At 34.9% G+C, this 25,585-nt stretch overlaps 2 protein-coding genes across 5 annotated transcripts; one reads left to right on the top strand and one right to left on the bottom strand.

The window, feature by feature from the left end:
- Window positions 1–2: 2 nt before the first annotated feature.
- LOC136809404 (uncharacterized) lies at window positions 3–9,370 on the top strand. Of its 3 annotated transcripts, none has more exons than XM_067065933.1 (3): window positions 3–62; window positions 477–605; window positions 7,889–9,370. In XM_067065933.1, exon 3 carries the CDS (start codon window positions 7,904–7,906, stop codon window positions 9,329–9,331), a length of 1,428 nt encoding a protein of 475 aa, XP_066922034.1. In that variant the 5' UTR covers window positions 3–62; window positions 477–605; window positions 7,889–7,903; the 3' UTR covers window positions 9,332–9,370. The 3 variants fall into 3 exon arrangements, with proteins under 3 accessions (XP_066922034.1, XP_066922035.1, XP_066922033.1); XM_067065934.1 differs by lacking the exon at window positions 3–62 and adding an exon at window positions 240–293; XM_067065932.1 differs by lacking the exons at window positions 3–62; window positions 477–605 and adding an exon at window positions 1,735–2,092.
- Window positions 9,371–10,307: 937 nt separating this feature from the next.
- Window positions 10,308–17,473, bottom strand: LOC136809405 (mannosyl-oligosaccharide glucosidase-like). Of its 2 annotated transcripts, none has more exons than XM_067065935.1 (5): window positions 17,159–17,473; window positions 13,604–13,705; window positions 13,266–13,455; window positions 12,865–12,967; window positions 10,308–12,269 (listed from the first exon to the last, which is right to left on the bottom strand). In XM_067065935.1, the coding sequence occupies exons 1-5, from the start codon at window positions 17,428–17,430 to the stop codon at window positions 10,480–10,482; spliced, it is 2,457 nt and encodes an 818-aa protein (XP_066922036.1). In that variant the 5' UTR covers window positions 17,431–17,473; the 3' UTR covers window positions 10,308–10,479. The 2 variants fall into 2 exon arrangements, with proteins under 2 accessions (XP_066922036.1, XP_066922037.1); XM_067065936.1 differs by having other exon boundaries at window positions 10,314–12,269; window positions 12,865–12,964.
- Between the last annotated feature and the right edge of the window lie 8,112 nt (window positions 17,474–25,585).

Below are 25,585 nucleotides of genomic sequence, written 5' to 3'. Positions count from 1 at the left end.
ATATACAAAAAGATCTTGCTCTTGAATTGTGGTGATTGGTTGACATTTTTATTCATTAGAAGGTATACCTTTTTTCATCTCTAAATTGAGATGGCTATTTATATTAAATTGGGTGTACTTTAGGGAGGAGCTACTCAAGTAGTTGCTTATGTATACTCGATAAATTAAAACGTTATGCTAAATGGCCGGTCGGCTGTTTATATGTTGGGGTTAAGTTGTACTCTGTTAACTCTTTTCTGCTTTTTAGAAAACAATTGAGAAAACAACGTAGTTCTTGGTGTAGATTTCGAGAGGTAAATTCTCAACCTTCTTTATTTTTACTTTATGCATTTCTTTCAACATTTTACCTCATTTTCATGGAGGAGTATTATATTAAGGAGAGAGTAGAGAATTTTACTATTTCCAGTCTGAGTGTTGCACCAATTACAGGAGAGGAGCGAAACCCTGATAACTACGTAATTTGTTCTCCATTTTAGATGCTGACTTTGATCAATTTGGGTTACTGAGAGGCTTGAAATGAAACACTAGGGGTAAAATCAACAAAGAGAATAATAGGAGAACAGAGAAGTAGAAAGCAAATTCACTTGATTGTTCAACGAAAAGCGGTATGTGCATTTCATCAAAAGACTACAGAGATTAATCTATTTTGTAATCCGACACTTTGAAGTTCAGTTCAAGAGTTTGTTCTTAGACTCCTCAAGGGAAGCTATCACAAGTTGATGTGAAAATCTGTGCAATTCTTTTTACATTTGTCATTGTAATATGGTCAATTTGTCTTGATCTGCAATCAATGGTTTGTGTACCTGTCAATAGTTCGACGATTGGGGTTATTACAAAAATGTCATAGTCTTGGTTTTACGTCTTTGGTTTATGATTACCACAAACCCTAAATGACATTTGTTGGTTTCGCTGACGGCTTCCATCTTTAATACCGAAATCTTTTTGGTTAAATGTTATGGTTTTCCATAATACCTCTGGATATGACTTTTTTTATGTTCTAGCTATGATTTTCAGTAAGGGTGTGATTTTCAGTAAGAGTGTGATTTTTAGTGGATATTTTCTACTGGTACAAATGTAAAGTATCATCTCAGGTAGACGGACCGCAGACTAAGGCATATTGTTGTTCAATTGTAAGATGTACGTAATTTAGCAATCATGCGTGTACATTAAATGACCTCGGGTTGTATAGTACGAGTATCGATTACAAGGGTAATTAAGTCTATCATTTAATTAGGATCAATTTACAATAAAGAGGTCATATTTTCTGAGATTGGGAGTTATTTAGATAAAAATGTGTTGTCTTCTTTAGTTCTCTGTCGTTTCGTTTTCCTTAGAAGATATCAAGAAAAGATCAATTTTTGCAAAGTAAAATGTTTTTATCAGCAATTTAACCTAACTCTTTGTGGCACTTCCAAAACGACGGTTAAATTCAAATTTTGAATGTTTCTGAAAGAAAGAAAAAAAACGATTTATTTTTACAAAGTAGCGGTTAGGGTTTGACACGAGTCTTCCTGATTCCTAACCCAAAACAAAACTCATTTCTATTTCCTTCCAAAAGCAAAAGAATCAAACTGTTTTAATAAATCGTGTTTTATATTAAATTGTAACACGATTCGAAATAAGATTACCCTCACAATGCTAAAAGGGATTTGGGCCGTATTGTGTCTTTTAGGTAGGAAGACTAAAAAATCATTTCGTTCTTGTAAAACCATTGACGCTCACATTTTGCAAATGGATTTATTTTACAGTGCGCGTGCAGACATAAACCCTGACATCATTTTGCAGTTTTAAAAGGGATCTTACGCTCATCAGAGAAAGTAAAACCATTTAATGCGAGAGCTCGCTCGTTTCATTTTTTGAGAAAGTGATAGGGTGTTTTGAAACAACAAGGAGATTGTATAACGCGTTTGGTTGTTTGACAAAACACGGAAAAGACTTTGGTTTTATATCAAAATTCATTGACTTTGTATCAGTCACTCATTACAGAATATTTTCATTTTTTACAACTTGAAGCTGGTGACCTTAAAGGATATTCTCGAGGTTTTGATTTCGTTGGAAAGAGATTTTAAAGAGGAGATGGAAGCAACCATGGGTTAGTGTTTTAAACCTTTACATCAGTACTCTTACTTTTATTGGTATCTACTTCTATTGGATTCTCAAGGGAATCTTTTCTTTTTTCTTGTTATAGATATAAACTTTATCTACATCGTAGATAAGATTTGCGCTCAATTCTTAGGACTTCTATGATTTTCAGTTTTTGTATTCCGATAATTTGAAGAGAATGTAGGTTGATCTTTTTTGTTGAAATAATTAACTTATAGCTTGATATATTTACTTAACAGTCTGCTAAGTATCACCATGTTTGAAGCTTTTAATGCTTTAATGATTCTTTAATGACATCTTTCATCATTTTACATTCGCTATTACTGACTAGCTCTGAAGCAATGTGGTGTAATTTGACTCTCAAATTCTTTTTTTGAAGATTTTTTTTTAAATCAAAACAAACAACTTGGCCGTTAAAATAGTTTTAATGCTTTTCCTTTGCGTCAACACTTATTCTCTAACTTTCGCTTTTTTCATAATCCTTGTACTAAATCAACAGATTTAAAGCGAGAATCCAGTGAAAATTGGCAACCGACCTTTATACTCCTCTAGCAAGAAAAGACATAGAAAAGCTTAAGCTTCGAGTGTGTTCTACTCGTCAATAAAGTCTTGATGCCTTTAAGTTTAGAAATAGTAGAAATCTGAAAGTCATACATATGTATATCTGAACCCTAGATAAGACCAAGAATAGGATACCTTAAATTTCGCGAATTTAGCGATAGATGAGAGTTTGAAAATTTTCGCGAAGGATTATATTTCGCGAAAAAGGCGAAATTCGCGAAAATTCGTGAAATATAATCCCTGCGAAAATTTATACCCTTAAGGTAATATGGACTTAATTGAGATTGGAGCTTGAGTGACTTTTATGACGTTGTTGTTTCAGATGTTTAAAAAACTCCATAAAAATTTGGGACACTTTGTTTTGATATGCTGAGATCTTTGATGATATGAGTGTTTGGGGTTGTTTGTAAATCTTATGACAGCCGGATATCCAGGATGAGTCATCGACAAACCGAGTTGCCTTTCAGTTTAACCCCTGTTTGTTTTGTACTGGTTAAATTTCTTATCCTTCGTGAAAAAAGTAAACATCCTAGGATTTTCCGCTTATAGTCTCCATTTTTGATCCATTTGCTCCTTCCCTAAATATAATAAGGAGGCCTTCTTTTTCATATTATGTTCTAGAACATTCTATTTTGGTTGGATTACATTAAGAAAGTTTTTCTCTTTATCATATGACGTACCCTTATTAATTTTAATCATCTATATAATTGTGATATCTTACCTACAATATCCTAGCCTTCGTTGGTTAGGTATGATTTTTTAGATGATAACGTACGCTTGTATCTAAAGTTCCCATGGAAATTGTGTAAAATAATGGCTAATCTGGGATTGCTACCCAATAAACTGTGAAAATTGCCCTATTTTGACAACACCGCTAATTTACTGTTTTTCTATCGAATTACAACTTCGAGAAGTTCTCATATTTCATCACAACTCTAAAAAACAAGGTCAATTTTATAGAAAAAAATGAACAGAAATATAGTGCGGTAGCGTTAGAAGTATCCTATGCTATCTGCATGATACTTTTAAACCCATTTTCTCTATAGATTTGCAAGTTCTATTAGACTGACACAGAATGTTTTCTCGTGACATTTAGTCCAGCTCTGTCGGTGGTGTCTGTTCAGCATTTTGAATTAGGAGACTGATTTGTCAAGAAATGAGAGCAATTTCAAAACCTTGGTTTTTGTTCTGGTAATTCGATTACTTAGATTTGCAAGTGAGATAGTGGAGGCAACACGAACGGTTCAAAAAGGCTAATGAAAAGTCATCGCGTGTTTTGGGTGTTTTCTCAAACATGAGCAGTTTATCTCTTTCGTTCACTAAATGTTAAACTTTTAAGCTGCGAGGATTTGTAATTTGTAATGATTCGGGTTTGAGCTGTTCTTTGTGTGTTAAAATATTAATTTGTTTCCCGTAGACTTTGGTTTCTTTTGAATCGGTTTGTAACCTTTCCTTGCTATATTTAACCATCGGGTTATATCTCTCGATAATCCTTTAAGACTGATCGCTTCATGAGGGAAGAATTGTGTATTTTGAAATTTGAAATAACGGTCATTTTTCCTACACCACATACAAAATGACATACAGTATGACTGGAAAATGTGAAAGAAATTTCTACAAGTTACAATCTAGCATCAAAAAAAGAATCACAAATCCTCGAGTTCCGTGCTACACCTGCCAAGGCTTGCGCTAAAAGCTACAGAAAAGAGATATCTATTTCACTTCACCCTGATGACGTCAAATCTCTGTAGTCATTGATTTACAAGAAAAGCGAAACCAATCATCCAGTGACATTGTAAGTCCTAACCTAGCAGGTTGTCTTTCTTAAATTACTTGTGGTTTCTTGGACCATCCTTACGGTCAGATTTGAGTGCTTACACGTGTCGTCTTAGTATAGATGTACACGTCTTTTTTTTTTAAGAAACACACTTTTAAGAAACATGAGGCTCAGAATGCCTAAAAACTAAGAAACATCTAAGAAACATGCTGAGGCTGAGAATGAGAAAATAACATTTTTTAATTCGGTTTTTTATAAGAACCTTCCAATCAAGGCTAATTATGTCAAAAAGTTTAGAAACATGTAAGAAACATTTAAGGCTCAAAAGGCCGATTTCTTAAGAAACATTGAGGCTGCTTGGTAAAACTAGTTTCTTAAAAAAAAAAGACGTGTAGATTCCATTTCTGACATCTTTAAGTTATACAAGCATGAAGACGAAGTTGGTGAACTGTGATCTTTGGAAGTTAGGATAGAATAAGTATCGAATCAAGCAAAGCCGATGAGATATGAATTACAACATGTCATTTGTGAAATTTTGTAGGCGTTTAGTTAAGAAAAGGCGCCTTACAAAGGGAGAGTATTGTCAATGATCGCTTCCTGTTTAGGGTTTAACTACCATAGCAAAATGAGATTAAATTTTATGTTTTGTTCCTTGCTTGTCTTTTGATCCTAGGTATGTTAGCTTCTTTTGAATCCTGAGTTCTCCTTAATGGGTTTATGCCATAGACATTGCTGAGGTTAAATATACCAGGATAATCACAACGACGGATGAAAGATGTAATAGGCTAGTGAAAGTACGAAATTTGATTGGTTGAAACTCACTAGTCTGTTAAATTTTCGTTCACTTCACTATTATCTGACAGTGGATATGGGAATCGAGAAATGTCAAACTCGTGCAGAATTTAGGATGATTAAATTTCTCGCAAATACAAGGAGGCTAGCTATCTATTTATAGGATGTGGTATTTTAAGCTGTTTATCCAAAGGACTTATCGTGTATTTGCAAAAAAAAGGTTGCTTTGAAAAAAATTGAAATTACTTTCATTTGAAATGTTAGTATGACGGTCGAAAATCGTTCTACTAACTTTTTGTAAGGAGCATTACGAGGGCTGCTTGTCTGATTCATTGGGCTTTATGTAATTGCAAGAGCTTGATTTCAAGTTTGCTTGACCTACCCGTTAGATCGTATTGTATATAATTGACATGACATTATTCAAATGTCGATGCTATGAAATACATAGCTTTCTTTTCTGTTCAGCAAGGAAAAATTTCTAATTTTGCAATCAACATTTTTTTGACAAGTTCAAAGATTCTTTGATAACAATTTTCTAGAGCATGTGTGAAATTATTTTTCTTGCTTATTAAATTGTCGGATGAATATATTGCTTTTGAAATGAATGCAAGAACATTTTGCAGAACTTTCCTTGAAAACTGAATTACTCTTTCAACTGAACAAAAACATTGTCAGATAATATGTATGGTTGACTTTAAAAAAAGTTGTTGATTTGTTGATTGAGACAGCCTAAGACTCAAACTCACGAACTCACTTAACAGGTCTTGAGCCATGTATACAAATGTTCCTCGTCACTTACATTTGCTGAATTCTTCAAACGAATTTCAGAAGTATTTGAGGAACCTCATCGCATATTTTCTTTTTGTATTTTATGATGTAATCGTTCGTTTTTTTTGTGCTCAACCGCTTATAGGCCGTTATAGCCCCCTCTCATAAGTTATCATGACCACAGATTGATCTTTACGGTGAAAAGTTAAATAAACTGATATTTAAGTTATCGACTGAAAGTAGTTTTATCTTAGTACTACGGCTCGCATTGATAACCAAACGTCAGAAGCTGACATTGGATTTTTGGACCTACCGGGAGGTCCTTTAATTTGACCGTTGTCCGTTCGTCTGTTACAAACTTTTCTCGGGATTGGCTCATTAGTTTTTTTTAATTTTTTGCACAATGATACAAAATGGCAATGCCTGAAAAGTGACGGAGCCCGATTTTTGAAAAAAATTTTTAGGGGGCAAATTTGGGCCAAAAACTACCTAAAAATAAGGTTTTTTGGACTTTGTGCAAAATTGCTTCATTAGTTTTTCCTGATTTTTGGCAGAAAGATAGAGTGCAAGGTACCCTAAAATGTGACTGAAGTAATTTTTCTCGGAAAATTTTTTTTCGTCGTCAAACACGGATTTTCGCTTTTTTGGGGAAATTCCCTTTTACCATTTTCCTGTTAGCAGCTTTTCTCGGGATTGGCTCATTAGTTGTTTTTAATTTTTTGCACAATGATACAAAATAGCAATGCCTGAAAAGTGACGGAGCCCGATTTTGAAAAAAAATTTTGGGGGGCAAATTTGGGCCAAAAACTACCTAAAAAAAAGGTTTTTTGGACTTGGTGCAAAATTGCTTCATTAGTTTTTCCTGATTTTTGGCAGAAAGATAGAGTGCAAGGCACCCTAAAATGTGGCTGAAGTAATTTTTCTTGGAAAATTTTTTTTCGTCGTCAAATACGGATTTTCGCAAATTTGGGCCAAAAACTACCTAAAAATAAGGTTTTTTGGACTTGGTGCAAAATTGCTTCATTAGTTTTTCCTGATTTTTGGCAGAAAGATAGAGTGCAAGGCACCCTAAAATGTGGCTGAAGTAATTTTTCTCGGAAAAATTTTTTTTCGTCGTCAAATACGGATTTTCGCAAATTTGGGCCAAAAACTACCTAAAAATAAGGTTTTTTGGACTTGGTGCAAAATTGCTTCATTAGTTTTTCCTGATTTTTGGCAGAAAGATAGAGTGCAAGGTACCCTAAAATGTGACTGAGGTAATTTTTCTCGGAAAATTTTTTTTCGTCGTAAAATACGGATTTTCGTTTTTTTGGGGAAATTCCCTTTTACCATTTTCCTGTTAGCAGCTTTTCTCGGGATCGGCTCATTATTTTTTTTTCATTTTTGCACAATGATACAAAATAGCAATGCCTAAAAAGTGACGGAGCCCGATTTTGAAAAAAAAATTTGGGGTAAATTTGGGCCAAAAACTACCTAAAAATAAGGTTTTTTGGACTTGGTGCAAAATAGCTTCATTAGTTTTTCCTGATTTTTGTCAGAAAGATAGAGTGCAAGGTACCTTAAAATATGGTTGAAGTAATTTTTCTCTGAAAATTTTTTTTTCGCCATAAAATTTTCTAAAAAAGACGACCAAGTTACACAATGATAAAAGAAAATAAATCAGACTTTTTTGCATTGTTCTAAAACTTATCGTGTTTGCTCAATACCAATAGTAAAATGTAGAATACCTACTTTTATCTGATTTTGATCAACAGGTAGGTCCATTCAGCATGTTGCTTGTTTTTACTTAAAATGAGCGAACTACCTCAAGTTTAAAAGAGACTTTTAAGTAGGCAGTTCCTACTCAGAACCTAAAAAATCAATGAAGTGTATTTTTTCTTTTTTCAGAGCCAAAGAAATTTGATGTATTGCGACCACCAACAAGATGGGCAAGATGTTGAGATCACTCATCTTCAAAAACAAAACATCCAATCTTTCCATCGAAGGAGTCAACAACAAAAACGAAATTATAAAAAACACAAAAATAACCGATTTAACGGTATATTTCAAATCCCTACAAACAAATCCAGTGAAATGACAGAATCGATTGGGATTTATGAACTGACATCCACTGAAGCAAAAGAGACTTTTGGTGAAGAGGGAACTTGTTTTTTCGTCGTGGCAAATATTCCTCAAGATCGCTCGCGAGTTGTCTCAAACTTTATCGAAGAAAATATTCCGGTATCTACACATAATACGGTTATCCCGCATTCTTTCACGCGGACGAACCCGCATTTGAGTGTTGAAACGAACGACCATTCGGTGTCTTCGGGTGTTGGTTCAGGTGAATCCAGTGAACTTGATTCACCTAATCCCACATCCAGTGAAATGAAAAGTTTACATCATCGATCATGTAGTATTGATAGAAATCGATCAACGTTCGAAGATAATTGTTCTTGTCCTTCACAATCATCGAAACCTTTTCACAATCAGACTTCTATTTCAAATGATTCCGGATGTTACTCCATGAATTCGTCTATAGCTCAGTCACCTTTGCTTTCTCCGACACAATTCTCAATGCAAACTTCACAACAAGAAAAACAGACAGACCAAACGAAAGAGATTTTATTATGTCGAATTAAAAATCAACTTTATGATCCGAAAAAAGAAGAATTACTCGAACATTTAAAACGGATTTTATCTGATTCAGAATTTGAGAGTTTCACAGAACAAACATCGGACAAATCGGAATGGAAACCTTTAGAAACGGACGAAAATCGGATTATGCTTCCCATGCGAAGTGCTTTAAAGAAAACGAAATTAACTTTACTGGAAGAAATCCAGGCTAAACATGCGTTGAAACGAATGGAGGCTAGACAGGAAACTCGTACGGTGTGCCCATTAACGCGGAGTGAAATTGTGAAAATTATTCATCAGGTACGCTCGTGTTTACGATTCACACAAAAACCTTTTCAATACAAATTTCAAGTACATCGGAAAATCAAACTGAAAGCTTTTCCACCTTTTGATAAAGAAACGACTGAAAAGGACTGGGAACGAGAGAAAGTTCACTTAACGTTATGTTGTAAGAAAATGAAAGACGCTTCTGGAAAAGGAGATATCAAAAGGATATTAAACCTTCTAAATACAAACTCCTGTCAACATGTCAACGGTAGTGAATGCCTTAAAATGCCAGCTTTTCATGACGCTTTCCAGAAGCAACATTACAGGACAGCTATTCTTCTCTTGGAAGCCGGTACTGACTTACAAAAGTATACGGAACAAAGAATTTCCGAATTTCATCGGATGCAAGAGATTGTTCAAAAGAATAAAAAAGATTTTGATTTATGATGAAAATGAAAGAAGAGAAATATATTTATTTATTTATGACCGAAATCTTTCTTTATCTTTGCAATTTCAATTAATAAGGGAATCACCCACCTTACACAAAGATTCTCAATAACCTCTTAATGGTGGCTAATAAATTCTTTACCCACTCCTCACTGGAAAACTGTACAGAAAAAAACATCACCGTTGGGAAACTGAGCCTTCATCCAACTTGAAAAACACAAAGATTTCATAAATCCCCGGCGGGATGGTGAGCTGCAATTTGAAGTCCCATTAAAAACTTCCCCATCCATATCAGTGTTTAGCTTCTATTTAAATTCCTTGCTGAGACAGGGGTATTAATTAAGCAGTAAGAAATTGCTCATTCACATGGCCGATGAAGGATTTTCCATCTAAATTCCAACTACTGAGAATACAAATCACAGGAAAAAATTGTCATTCCCTAGCCGAGTCGATTTTCAGATTTCTATTTATTTACGATTATTTATTATTCGACCACATTAACTTGGGAAATGAAGGAGACTAAGGAAACCTATTTACCCATGCTGGAAGTGTTTCACTAAAGTGTTAGTCATAACGGGTTTCCACACTAATACTTTAGGTGTGAAAACTTTCTCGAATTAAGGAATTAATATTTCTCGGACTGGGAGATGCCGAGTTTTAAACAAACGAAAGCATTAAAATGGTGTATTCCATCATGTGTAACACAACTCTAAAGGTCCGGTCGAAAGGACGGCCTCGTTCGTTCTCAATAGACTTGCGCCGAAAGGGCTCAGTGAGGCGGGTTTGAGTTGGTTCTCTAATGCAGCTTCGCTGTTAGAACAAAAGTTGAGCATCCCTGTTTCACCTTCCGTAGCTAGGGATTGGCCAGGGAAAAATCCAGATTGCCTGATTTGGAAATATACATTTTCATAGCCTAGGGAATAAAATATTTTTTCCTGGGAATGCCAGAAAAATGCGATCAAGTGACAGCGAACATAATTTGAATTCGCTTTAATATTTTGTGTATGTTTGAATTATAAACCTAGTTGAAAAATTCTACCTATAAAATTGTCAAAAATGTAACCAGACTGGTCACTTAAAAATTACCTAGAAATTAAAAGAAAAAATCTAAAATAGAAAGTTTCATTCAAGAGTATGGGACGAATTCATTAATACTTTTCAGCCATTATGAGATTAATAAGAGCTGACCATCCAGTGAACGGATAACAGCCTTGTCCTTTCCCCGTTTTATCATCATACTGTTCCCATATGTATCCTGTTTTCTGGTACTGTTTATAGACATTATTAACAAGATTATGACGTAATTCTTCATAGATCATCTTTGCGTGTCCTTGATGCGGCCCCTCAATGTGCGCGTAATAATGGAGCGCTTTACAGGTAAGGAAATTGATGTTGATCCAGATCGGACCTCTCCAGTATGGTTTGTCGTGTTCCGTGTTGTGTTTATTATACGAGGGAGCGGTGCGCGATAGTGATCTTAAACCGTACTGTGTCCACAGTTTCTCAGGACTGCGGATATCATCGAGTAGAATTCGTAATTTGGACGAGTCTGGTTTCAAGATTTTTAATAGAAAAGGAAACATGGATACATATCCGAATTCATCGACGAATTTTGGGGAAGGTCCTTTCTTTGATTTGACGACACGTGCCAACCGTTTGGGCGCGTGCGGTTCGTACCGTACAGGAACCCATTCTAACTTAACAAGCTTGGTATGGTTTCCATAATCAGCGTACGTCTTCAGTTTATCAGACCAATGCATCTGATCTAAAAGTTGATTGTCTTTCAAATAGCTTTCAGTTTCTCGATATTTCGTACTTTTAATTCCAACAATATCTGCAATATCCGCAAGAATACCTGAAGCTAACGCAATCCAACATCTTAAATCAACATGGCGTTCATCGTCCGAAGGGTGTGACGCGCGGGGATAATCATCAAGACCTGATGTCAAAGTTTTAGGATTGTATTCACGATCTGTGGTCGCGTCACGCCCGTGCCATCGATAGGCGCCGGGTAAAGGTCCGGTCTGCGTTTTATTATACCATTGGTACCATTGATCGAGTCTGTAAAATACACTTTTAAGGAACTTTAATGTTTCTGGCGTCACGTGACCATGTTCCGCTTTCTCCGTTCGAATCAGTGTTTCTATGGTGATAAAGAAAGTGGGCGGGTTGGCGTTCTCATTATGTTGAACCACAAATTCGTCCGGTACTTTACGGCGGGCTTCGATTCCAAGGATTTGTTCGCGCGGGATCCAACCATCTTGATTGAGAAGATCAAGCCAGTGTGAAAGAATCTGTCTTGTGATACCAGCATCCCATTTTTGTATCATGATTTGATGGAAGCCTTCGTCCCATAAAAAACCACGCGGAAAGAAGGATCGCGAAGGCACCCCTGTGTAGAGCCCAGTCTCCCAGTAATCAACAGGTTCCTTCAAACGCCGTGACGTGACTTTAGATTTCCCATGAAGATATGTTATTCCACCGATGCAATTACTGAAAGCTGCCTTCGCGAAACTGATTTGTTCGTCAGTAAAACCTTTCTCAGAGAGTTGGAAAGTGTTTTCAAAATGTTCGTTAAAATCTTTCCGTTTTTGTTTGACTTCACGAGCGAAGACGTCACCGGCTAATGACTCTTTCCGGTCATTATCGCCGTCCTCTGATTCAAACACGGCATCGATCTGAAACGGTAATTGCAATGTGACTTGGTGCACAAACAAATTATTCGGTTTCCCGTTCGGGTTTGGAACGTCACCCGGTAATCCGATTAACGGTGTTTGATCACGACTTTTTGGTTTTGTTTTATAATGGAGTTTCTTCATAATTGTATCTTTTGGGTTGTAAATATCGTCAGTGTGTGTTGTCAAATAACTGTTGAGTTTCACTGAACCAGCTGGATTGCGGAACTTCAACTTGAATTCACCAAGGAGTGGTGATCGACCTGTAGGATTTAAAGATGCATTTAAAAAAGTAATTTAGTGTATTTGGCAGAGCAAGAAGATTGACGTTAAGGATTTTCACATTAAATAATGTTGTTGTCTACACATTTTTTTAAATAAGTAATCAGGTTGCTAAGGCTCGAGCCCTGAAATTAGCCAATTTATTTCACTATCGTAAAAAGTAAACATCATGGTTCTGCATGGTTGGTTGAAGCTTATTTTTCAGAAAATGAGCTAGAATGCTAAGCAACCCAAGCCTTGACCCGAAAATTGGAGCTGATTCATTGCGTTCTAAATCTACAGATTTAAATCTGTAGATTTAGAACGCCATGAGCTGATTATAAAAACAATGTGTATCAGACGAGATTTTGGGTTTTTAATGAGAAAATAGCACCCACAAGAAGGAGTGAGCGAGTTGAAGCAAAATTGAAACGGCCAGACTCGCGAAAGTTTCTGTTCGCGAAAGTTCGCCAAAAGTATACATAATCATATTTTGTACCAACATATTTTACATGCATCGTAAATATTGTTTATTGCGATTAAGCTCATTTGGAGTTTGATATAAAAAGGTCTAAAAATTATGTCCTGAAGCCGTACCTCTGATCTCAGCCATTCTCTCACCATTCACAATCCTGGTGAGCTTTCCCGCTCCTTCGTTCGACACAGCAAACATCAACGACACTGCTTGTATGGACTTCTTCTAAGAAAGACAGTGTCAACGTCATTTTTGTGCTCTAACGAAAATCGACAGCATAACTTAAAATTGAGATTTTTAAACATTATTTTCAAAATTTCAAATTAAGCGACCCTTCCGTTTTCTATAAAAATAGCAACACTAACACTTAGCATAGGCTTTGACATTTTTAATCTTTAACTTTACTAAGATCATTTCTCTTGTTGATATGGTTAGTTGCATCAAAAAGTACAGCCTTGTGCTACAAAACAAAATCAGGTTCAAAACAGTTTTTTGTTTCGAGGGGAATTCACTATTTCCTTACATCACCGTTTCTTGATTTCCCTTTAACTCTTGCCGTCCAATCACCACCTTTCGATCCATGATTAGGACGTTTGATGTACTCAGTGGTTAGAATGAAGTCTTCATCTACAATCTCTTGCGCACCGTAAGTTGAGCCGTCGTGTTGTAGCCAACCGTATTTCGGCAGGTTGTCACCTTGCTCGCATGAATACCTGAAAAGTATAAGCGAAATTCTTAGAGACATTTAGACGATAAAATTTTTCTGTCGACAGAAAACTCTAAGAAACTAGCTTTAGTAAGGTAAAATCATATTATTATGCATCAATATTTCATGGTAGAATAATAAGGGTGTTGTCTCACCTGACTTTTAGTTGTCCATCCTGAGGATATTGAGCGAACCAAAGCAAGCCGAATAGCAATGAATCTGGCGCCCGTGCGCGTACACCAAAATAAAGATGCGATCTGAGAAAAAGAGAAAATCACATGATTTCACAATTGACTCTTGAAACTTTAGCCTCTCATCCCCAAACACTACTCACCCACAAAAAACCAACAGTGCTTGCAGTTTCAATATATTAGAAAGTTGTGGATATATTATAAACCAAAAGTTTGTTTTTAAATTTGATATACACGCTTTCTTATATAAGAATAACTTCTTTAAGAATATAAGGGTGACATTTAAGAGAACAATATGCCTATTGTTTAGAACAATAGAAAATAAGAATAATACTTACCCTCAGACAAAAAAACACTATTCTTATAAAAAAACGTGCAAAATATGAATTTCCATGTTAGCACGGAATGGGCCAATCTTGGACTCAAAAGGCCCAAATTACGTTATAAATGATTACATTGATATTGATATTTCCACTATCAGGTAGTTCGTTGAGATTATTAGATTTTGACACTGGACACTTTTGTTTTGACCCTTTTTTGACCAAAAATGCTCATTTTAAGCATTTTTGCGCTAATGCCAGTACTTTTTCAAATAATTGAGAGATTTAGATAGTAACAGAGTGTAAGCACTGAAAGATTAGTATGATTTCTCAATATAATAAATGTTGAGATTATATGGTTAAATGTCAATAATTGTCCAAAATCCATTCCGAGCGAATTTTTCCATTCTACATAAAATTTGGAAACTTTTAGAATGAAATATGTTCACGTCCATGTTCTACCCTCCGCTAGGCAAATAGTCAAAACTCAAATAAGAAAAGTGAAGTCTTAAAACAAAAAATTGATGCATGATTAAACAAAAACAGCGAAGAATGAATTGATTCAGAAATGAAGGAATAAACGAATGAACCAGGAAGCTTAAATACCACCAACACAGGAAAAAATCTTTAAATCCCAAACTAGTGAAAATTGAAAACAGATTGGGAATTTCAACCCATTTCTTTTAGGATTAGGGAATGTTAACTTAGGATTCTTTGGAGCATTGGGTATTTGTTTTTACCATTCTGGAAATCATTTCCCAAATCTGTTTGGCATATTCGGGATCAATAAAATCCTCTATGGCAAAACCTAAATCATAAACATAAAATTTTTGAAATAGGTAAAAGTTGTGACCAAGGAAGGGAAACAATATAACACCAACCACTAAAATTCTTTCTAAATGAAAAAAAGAAACCTATCCGAAAATACAAATTCACAAGTTTGGTAATCTAATTCATAAAGAAACTAGGAAAAATTAGAAATCACATCGTGAAAAATAGATTACATCGGAAATGGAAACCTATCCGAAAACACAAATTCACAAGTTTAGTAATTTGGTAATTTAGTTAGAGGGGAACTCAACAAATTTTGGATTTTTTTGTTTCTATCCTGAAATGGTTTGTTTCAACGATAAATTTCAAAATTTCAAGGTTGCAACTCTCCTTTCACTCTAAAAATTTGTTTAATGAGCTTTTAAAAAGAGGCTCCCCTCTACTAAAATGAAATTGTTTATCAAATAAAAAAGACGCACTTTCAGCTGTTTTATGACGTAGCCGTATTCAGAAAGAGGAAGATGCTTATCTTCTCAGGCTAAAAATCAGTGAAGACAGGCCCTTCAGTAGAGGGTTTGTGACTAAATTTTTGTGTTTCTTGTTGGATTTTTTATTGTTATTCGGCTAAATCACCCACAATTTACCAGGAATACTTTTCTATGTATTTATTTCTTATTTAAAACAGAACTCTGAAAACATACTGTAATCATAACTGAATTTGTTCTGTTTTCTGAATGCAGTGACGTCATAATCAAAAGAGAAGTCGATCTTTTTTTAAAAGAAAGGGGGTGATTTTTTTAACATATTTTTAACTGAAGTTAAGAGAGATTTTTCATGATTTTTATTTGAGAGATCGGACTTATATACTTTCTTTCTCATTTTTATACTTAATATTACCAAAAATCAGTAAAAAAATAAAAATGTCAAATTTGTTGAGTTCCCCTTTAGGGATAGGAAATATCACGAATTGTGACCTTGCTTGCTTTATTCTATTCTTTTTCCGGATCGGGAAATGTGATTTCTCGAATTAGGGAAATAAAATTTCCCAGATTGGAAAATTCGATTTCCCGAACTCTTTAATTTGAGTGTATCCTTTAAACAATTAATTAAATCAGAACTTATTTTTCAAACCTTCAAATAAGACAATTCAATCAAAAATTTTAAACTGTCACAAATTAGAGCCTAAGTTCGGGAAAATTATTTTCAGGTTAGGGAAATCTAACTTCTATTATGCATGCGCGTGAAAAAACCACAAGTGATTTTTCACTCAAAAGTGTTCGAGTCGTATGTAAAGCAAACCATCATAAGGATGTATTCGATCAGTGTGCAACACAACGCTAAAGGTGAGGCGTCCCGCCAGGGCGGCCTCATTCGTTCGCAATGGACTTGCGTCGCAAGGGCTCAGTGGATCGGTGACACGGGTTTGAGGTCATTGAGTTGGCTTTCTAGTGCAGCTCCACTGTTGTGACAAAAGTGCCGGGATTTGAAAAGTAGCGCAAGTACATGTCAGAACGAATGAGAGCTATCGAACCAATGCTCACAGAATGATACATTTAACTATTTTACCAGCTTTCTATAAATCAGGATTTAATTCGTGAATGATGTTTTCAGCAGAAACACAAACTGATCTTTATTTTGAAAATTCAGGAATAGCATTTTCTTGATGTTGAAATTTCAATTTCACCAGTTAGTTAAAACAAACATCCAGATCATGTTTACCATTAATCTACATCTGGATAATGTGTTAGTGATATCCCGAATCCCAACCTAGGGACAGTTAGCACGATCCCTATTTAGTGATCAGTTAGGTAATTATAGTTTTTTCCACATATGTATTCATATATTTCCCGAACCTTGGTATTTGATTATTTTTCTGTGCAATTTTCTTCCCACATCCCCATCTAGAGTTCTAGGCCTTACAAAAAGAGGCCGGCATAAGCCTTTGTACCATATTGCACTTTCAATCCCTAGATTCCAGTCAATTCATTTTAAAATGTCTATGAAAATTACAATTTACAAAATTGGACTGAACATTGAAATAAAATAGCAATGAAAAATAACAACAACGAAAGATTGGTTCGTTAAAAAGCTTTGAAACGGTAACCAGATATAGTTTGAGACATTTGGTTTGAGAAATTCTTTCAAATTATCCTCAGTAAAACATCACGAGTAAATCATCAAAATCTATTTCTCAAAATCAATTCAAGGAAAACAATAGAAATTCAATTACTGTGGTAAGAACCCATTTTTGTTTGACGAATCAAGATTTAGTGAACAATACTAATATGTAGGCAAGGGTTTTGGAAGTCATACTTAGGATAATAGAAGTTTGGCCCTACCAAAGTAGAGATAGACAGGCCAAAAATCTCATCATTTGATTATATTAATCTCTTCCGTATAGATTGAATGGAAAAGGCAAAATGCCTACCTGTAGGTGCCCCAGAGTCTGTGTAAGTCATCATTATGATCTCTGATTAATTCAACAGCTTTGGGTGCGTTCAACGGTGTGTAAGCACGAATGGTTTTCATATAGCTCCATACATAGCTTGCCACAACTGCAAATACCACACTTCCAAAGATGATAGCAAATTGATGCGTTTTATTCTTGCCAGATTTCTTTTTGGATGAGGTTTGAGAAGTTTGAGAAGTTCCTGAAGGAGGGGAGGAATTCTCCTTTCCTTTACGCTGACGAATAGCCATGCGCTAACAATTTTTCTATCTATTATCCTAAAACAAATAGAGTTTTTTCGATATATTAAACAGGGTGATTTCCCAAGACCAAAGAAATAATGATTCGATGGCCAAATATTCCAACAACATTGTAAGAACATTCTAAAGCTGAATTTTTTAGGAAGTTACATCAAAATAATGACAAATTGCAAAAAAATAGGAACATTTTTATGCACACCTCGAGAGCTAAGGGCAAGTAAAGTCCAATTAAGCTAAGTTTTATCAAATCAATCATTTAATGATACTCATACCTCTTTAACAACAATATTGATAAATAAATTAGTTTTATGGCTTGGTTTCCTTCTTTATTTTCGCTATACAGCTGCTGATCTATGCAGCTAGAAGGGGCAATTATTTACCTTAAGATTAGTTCAACAAAAGATTTGCAAATAAAAAAATTTCAGTTGTCCCATAATTTGGCAAGCATATCAAGAATAATATGTGTGAGAGGTTTTGAGCAGCGCCCCCTTCGAAACAAAACAACATAAGCTAAGGTTGTAAATACAAAAGAACTAACTTTTAAAAGCAGTTCTTATATTTATAACCTGGTAAGTATAATCTGGTAAGTATAAGGGAATTAAAGACATGACACATGATAAAAGGAGAGCTTTCAGAACATAGCCTTCAAATTTGAACCAAACAAGGTGAAAAGTAAGTTTCACATAGTTTGCCCCCCACCCTTGCTTGGAATGTGGCTGGTCGTGGAAAAAAATTGACGACTTGAAAAATATTTCAGGCTGGAGTACTATATGCTTATGTAATTGTTAGGAAATCTGCAAATCTGAGCCTTCATATGCTTATAACCAGACATTGTTGATCGAAGACCAAATCAATTGAACACAATCGAATTGAATAATTGCTGGATTACTGAACACAATACAATTTTAATCAAATATTACCCAGGATTTACTCTTCAATTACTTTAATTACTTTTAGTTGTATTCAATTACTGTTAGATTATGTTCAATTTATTTATTCTTCCTGAATGGTATTTATGCACTTTTGCTCTTATTCCACGCTGTGGCGTTTAACCGTAGCATACTAAGAGTATACTACAACCTCTTAATAAACATATTTGATATTAAAGATATTTGACTTGTATTAGGCCGTAGTATACTAAGAGTTTGTAGTATGCTAAGATATTGATCTCCTTTTTGTAGTGTTAAATGGTAAATAAATACTTACTTACTCTTAAAATGCTAAGGGCGTGAAAATTTGCTCAGCTTCGAAGACTTTGTGGGAGTTAAGTCTTTTTAACTTAGAATTACCTCTAATCAATCACACAGGTCCTTTTCAAATGATTCTACTGTCGAAGATATACCGTCAACTACTCTAACTTGGGACGATTGGTTGAAACATGGGATATCTGTTGATATCTGGCCTGTACTTTCACTTACTGTTAAGTCTGACTCTTTGACAATAAATTTCTTTTGATAATTCCACCAAGTTTCATAACATGCCATTATAACTTTCACTGATAGCGCGCCCTTTTTAACTTTTTTGTTTTTATTCAAAATGACCACACTCCAATTGGAGAACTAGTGGACACCCGCCGCCTAACCGCCTTATCGCCTGATGGGATTAACAAATAACAAGTGTGTAACTTGCTGTGCGAGTGACGTCAAAGGCTCCATCGTTTTGCCAGTAATTTTTTATTCTTCGTTCCAGACACTCGCGTGTGTTCCACTACGGATTTTTTTCATATTTCGATTTTAAAGCCTATTCGGTGCGAAACAGTCTTTGGAATAACAAATTACTCAACATACATTACTTTCCCTCAGCTAGTACAAACAGGATAAATTATTGTGTCCCTAGGTAAACTCCTGTGTTGTAAATGACAAAACCATAAAATGACGTTATCAAGGTATCAACAGGTAGACCAAGAGCAAAGATTAGTTTGTTCCAGTAGACCCGTTCTTTGCATGCTGTAATCCTTACACAATGCCAGGGGATGTCAATTGAACTGCTTGATTACCAAACTAATTGGACTTAGTCACACAACAGGTGTTCGATGGCGGTTTGATTACTATGTAATACACGTGCGATAAAGGTTTGATGGGTTCTTTTCGATTGCTTTGTGCTTTCCAATTCCATCCACCCTCCTTTAACGCAAACCTTTCTTTCGTCTTTGTTTCTTTCTGGGTTGTTATTAGCAACATATTTGCAGATATACCCAAGAAAAATAGCGAAATGATTCTGGAAAGCACCAAGATTCTTGGTCCAGAAAACGGGTCCTTTTGCACTTTGACGGTATCAAATAATCATAAATATAGCAGGTTAGATCAGAGGCTTATTGAACCAATTAAGCAATCATCAATTAAGCAAGTATCTAACAATCAAACTAGACTCAAACACTTACTGAACTAATCGAATACGCATCAAACTACTGGAACACTTGTCAAACTACTCGAACATACATCAAACGACATCGAACGGTATTCTTAATCAAACAAATTGAACTAATCAAGACATTTAGTGGTAAAGTTCCTGTTCAATTTGGTTCAGTAATGGAGAACAACTGTTGTTTGGCAGTCTAGACTTAAACTCTTATATCAGGATTAGACATTAGAAATTAGGCTAGCCTCGCTTCTTTAATCTTTTCCTTTGCAACAATACAATCAGTTTAGACTTAAACTCGTATATCAAGATTACGAGATTTTGAGTACGGGCCGATTTTACTTTTGTCTTCAGTGGTTTTATTTTCGATTTCAAGCCAACATCTAAGCAACGGGGTGCTCACCCATAGTTATAGGGGTTTGAGCAAAAACCAAACATAGAAAATTTTCCAAATTCTATATTTTGATTAAAGCAATGAAAAATGAAACTTCTCAATGTTTCACTTTTTTGCACCAATTCTTCAAAATAAAAATATTTAAGATTTTAAGTTCTTCTTTTATTCAATGATTTTTTACGGCACTTTGTTGATTATGTGAAAAATCACAACTTTTTAGTATATTCTTGAGTAATTTTCACCCATTTCAATGTGACAAAATTTCCAATTTGCCAAATTAAATCCCCGCCAAATTTTAGGAAATTGATCTATTGGCAAATTAAATCCCCGCCAAAAATTGTATTTCAGCCAATCGCCAAATTAAGTCCACGCCAACATTTATCCACTTAAGGTATGAAGGGTGGAATTTTACAACCACTGCAAGGCACTGAGAGGCCACGGATGCCAAAACGAAGGCCGTGTGAAATGCGGCAACCTCATTGTAGGAGATTTGATAAACAGCTGCGAAGGAGCGCTGGGAAGCAATTAGGGATCTTCTCAAAAATATAATCGATTTTCGATTATTAAGTTCCATTAATGATTTGACTATTTAATCGAATAGCTGCCGTCGTTTAGTCGAATAGCTTCGACTATTTAATCTCCTATATTCGATTATTTAATCTCCTTTATTCGATTATTTAATCCTTGTATTCGATTAATTAATCCTTTTTCGCTTATATCTTAGGGTTCCTCTCAAAAATACCGAATTTCGGTAAAATGGTTTTCGGTTAAATTCGGCTGTTTGTTTTGGACAATTTTCCCACCCATTGCAAGTGAAAGAGGATAAAAAATGCTAAAAATGATATATAAAAAAGTACAGGTTGTAATCCAATTTTCATCGATTTTTCATTGCCTTGAAGTTATATCTTTTTTCAAATGCTGTAACGTCAATTTTAACTTCACGTTTCAATGGAAGCGCAATTTCGAAAAAGAAATCCCTTTATTTTACAAATCACCGACACATATCTACTCATTCTCTTTAGCATTTTTTACCTCCAAAATAAATAAAACTTACTGGTTATCCTTGGGAGTTTTTGATATCCAAAAATGAATCACCATTAATAAAAACAAAGTTTAGATAAATAAAGGCTCCCATCGAAAACTGAATTTCGAGGGGAGGAAAGTCTGTAGTGAAAACTGAAGCAAACAAAGCATTCCATTTCCATACATACATACCTCTTACAACCATATCTCAATGTAATAAATTTTATAACTTTCTGTTTTCAAAGTCTTTTCAAAATATGAATAAGATCGCAATATTTTAGGTTTAATTTTCAGAAAATGTTTTCTTCTCAAAACCAAACTCACAAATGACTGTTTTGATTGCAACATTTTCGAATCTTTCGAATGCGTGACGCAATTTGATTTGCAGAAAATAGAACTCGCGCGAAAAACAATGCAACGACTTCATTTTTTAGATGACAAAAAAAAGTGCAGCATCAATTCTGTGCGATGATTCGATCTCTTATCTAGCCATTAAAAAAACCTGGATGTAAAATTCGAATCCATTTTTGCAAACAGAATAATAGAGCATGACGTAACTTGTAAGAAAAAAATGTTGCATTGACCAATCAAAACGCCATGATTGACGTTTGCGAACAGAACAATAGAGCAAAAGAATGTTTTTTCCTGCTTTTATATGACGTAATGACGTATTGTTGATCTTGTGAGCGCTCCTTTTATCTTTTTTTTTGTTTTGCCTTCTTGATTTGAACATGAACACAACGATGGAGTGATATTCTCGAATCGAAAAACAATAACAAAGACACAAGAAGCAACTGTGTTGAGAGGTTGATCAACAGAGGAAAGTGTGTGGAAATTAAAAAGATAGAAAAAGATAGAAGTACTTTATCGTGGAGAGATCGTGGAATTGTTATCCAAACATTAAGAAACTTAAAGATAATGCGATAATGTGATTCACAAAAGGATTATTCTATCATTTCATAATTTATGATGCCCCTTGGTAGATCAAAAGTCCTTAAAGGTAAGAAGAATTATGCAGTCATTGGTTGATTTGACTAGGGCTTTTTGAAAATATTTTTTCTTGTCTTTCAAATCCACAGTAGACAAAGGCTTGTTTGCGCTGTTTTCGATCTACGTAAGAAAAAATAACCGATATTCGACTATGTTTTGGAAAAAATTCGATTATTATTTTTGAATCAAAAGGATTAATTAATTGAATAATAAGATTAAATAGTCGAACCGAGGGGACTAAATAATCGAACTGAGGGGACTAAATAATCGAACTGAGGTGACTAAATAATCGAATTTCGATTGTTAAATAATCGAAGTACTTCGATTATTTAAGCGAATTTTTCGCTTAAATTCGATTATTTAAGCGAATTTATTTTTGAGAAGATCCCTTAGTAGAAGAGACCAGTTTTGTTGCAGATTTCAATATAAACTTCTCTCACAGTTAGTCACACACTAGGAAATCAAGTTTTCAGAAAAAACAACATCAGTCATCTACAGGATGTATTTGCAACAACAAGGATGAGAGTTACCTGAATCAAGTTCAAGGTCCAAAGATAATTATTGAAAACTTTAAAACTTTTAAAATGAGACAAAATGACCAATTGCGAACGTGCAGCAGCCGAATATCAACCAACCAAATTTTCTCATTCAATTTCCGAGACAGCACTTCGATTTTTAAGACCTTGTTTATATGCTAAAGTAAAAATAGCACATGTAAATGGGTCAGTGTTTGAGGGCCGACAAAATTTCTAGGATATAGCCTATCTATGCGCGGATCTAGGCAGGTTCCGTCTCCCCAATAGATCTTTTTCTTGGGAAGCTGATCTTTAAATTAGTTTTCAAGGTTGGCTTGGCTCAAATTTCTTCAACTATGGCTCAAATTTTAGGCAATTTCTCATAGCTTTTGAAAATGTTAATTTCATTGAAGAGCGCCAGGTTATCTATATATTAATAGCCGTAGTCTGTATGTCTGTTTTCTGTCTGTGTGTCACTTTCGATTTCGCAAGCAATGTTTTGTTCTCGATAAGTTTGTTTTGATTGACAGATCGGATTAAGCCTGGTTTAGACTTTATTCAGCCTTTGTTTTGAAATTTAAGTCCCATTTACATTTAGTAATTTTAATTTCTGCCCAGCTTTGCCTGACCCCAATTTTTCTCTTTTCTTTTATTTGAAATGTTTTCGAATGTATTTAACGATCGTCGTATTTATTAATGACATTCAGATTCTTTTCAAAACAAAACAAGTTTCTTTTATAGAAAAGAACATTTCAAATGTAAATCAAAATATAAAAACTCAAATGTTTGTCGAGAACATTAACAGCATTCAAAGGGCGATCAAAAGCAAGAGAAGAAATTAGTCCATCTCTATCTTCATATAAAAACATTCAAGTGGTGATACTGTTAAAATACTGTGTACATCATTTTACATGTTTAAATTCGAAAAGTTATGACAAGGGTTTAAAAAAGCAATTTAGAATGGACTTATTTATCTTTTTAAATCTGATAAAAGCAAAGTTGCACTATTCTTTGTGGTTTTCCCGCTTTTTCTTGAAGAATTCTCATTTTACTCCTCTTTACCATGATATTTTGTCAAATTTTCTCAAACTGGGCGGCGTATTTAATGCGAGGGAAGCGAGAAAAAGATCTCCGGTGGAGGGTTAGAGTCAAACTTTGAAGATATCTTTTTATTCATTTGTTGATCATTTTTTCAAGCCAGCTTCAACATCCAAAGGACTTTTAGTGCGTTCAGCTACAGCAGGCATGCGACGCCGGGTACCGGCTAGTTTTTTCATGATACCCTTTAGAAGTTTTGCGGTGCATTTCTTTGCTTGCGATTCAAGTAAACGATATAGCGCTTTCGCAGCATTAATCTTTGATACACATTTTGGCGGGATAGTGTGACTAACTGTCTCACAGTGCACAGGGATTACTTGTAAATGTGTTGTGTCAACTTGTCAGCATTGTATTGTTGTAAAGGGAAAGATAAAAGAATCCTAATATAGGAGTTTAAGTTTAGACTGACAATGCTACGTGCGTTTGTGTAGGGTAAAATGGCAAAATGCGAAAATTGATTTTGGCAAAATTTTTTTAAAAATGACCCTACAAGATTTGACTATATTTTTTTATTCCATGAAGCAATTACTTTCAAATAAAAAATATAATGACAATGAATGGGGTCGTTGTAAAACATGGAGTAGCTCCATGGAGTACCTTAGATAGCTAGATAGTCCCAGCCTTATCCCTCCTTCAGTAAAGCTTCCTTACCTTTTGTCCTTCAGAAAAACCAAACATATTAGCCTTAATTGTTTGCTTTAAGTTCCTGTAGCCAGTAGTGTGACCCCGTGTATTTCTATTTTATTCCACGCAGGTTTTTCAATAGAGATGTCACATGACTCAAATCCCGCAGTCTTATTGGACTAGAGAAAGCGAAAGTGAAATCGCGCAATCTGATTGGATGAAAAAAGACCGTGTGGACTGGAACCAAAAATAATTCTCATTCTAAAACAAGAAAGCAGCGAGAAAAGCACGTCTTTTGCTTTGGACAAAAGGTTGTAAATTCTGGTTGATTTTAATAAGGTTTTATCTTATCTTATCTCATTTACTTTAATTAGTAGAGGCTTCTTCAATGTTTGGGGAAGGTAAATCTATAAAAGTTATTTGTTTTTCGGTGGAAAAGAGTGTTTAAAAAAGCATTTTTTGTGCTCAAGGTTTATTTTTCTTTGCAAATTTTTGTCTTCAATCTTAAATCTTAAATAGATAAACGAGTATTTCAGTCTAGCTGGAACCTCGATATTCCAGGATTAGAAAAAACATGTTATCTTTTTTCTTTAAAGTATCAACAAGCCATCAACATTGATAAATTACACACATTTCCTCAGAAACTTTTAAAATTATCTGCCATTATGACTTTCGTGAAGCCGTTCCAAGATTAACTAATCAGGTTATGTATCGGAATTCCTATGGGAGTTCTTTTCCGAGATTTGTAAAATAGCTTAGTCGGCAAAAAAACTTTTCCCGGGGGTTTGAGGAAAAAACAGAACTGCTATCATTTGTTTTTTATTTAACCATATATTTAAATTTCCGCTCAAAAATATTTAAATAAACACCATCAACTGCTTCAACTTGGGACTATCTCACGCAACATGGGACAGCCATTCCACCACCATTTCACCGAACCTCCAAATTCATTTGGTTTGAGTTCAATGAACCGCGAGTAGGCTTTTAAATCGAAATATGAAAAAAATCCGTAGTGGAACGAACATACACACGTGAATGTCTGGAACGAAGAAGACCAAATTAGTGGCAAAACGATGGAGCGTTTGACGTCACTCGCGCTGCAAGTTACACAATTGCTATTTGTTAATCCCATTGGGCAGAAGGC

The sequence above is a fragment of the Clytia hemisphaerica genome, unplaced genomic scaffold (assembly GCF_902728285.1).
Source record: "Clytia hemisphaerica strain Z4C2 unplaced genomic scaffold, Clytia hemisphaerica genome assembly, whole genome shotgun sequence".
NCBI classification, from domain to species: Eukaryota; Metazoa; Cnidaria; class Hydrozoa; order Leptothecata; family Clytiidae; genus Clytia; species Clytia hemisphaerica.
This window is presented reverse-complemented; position numbering and strand designations above follow the sequence as displayed.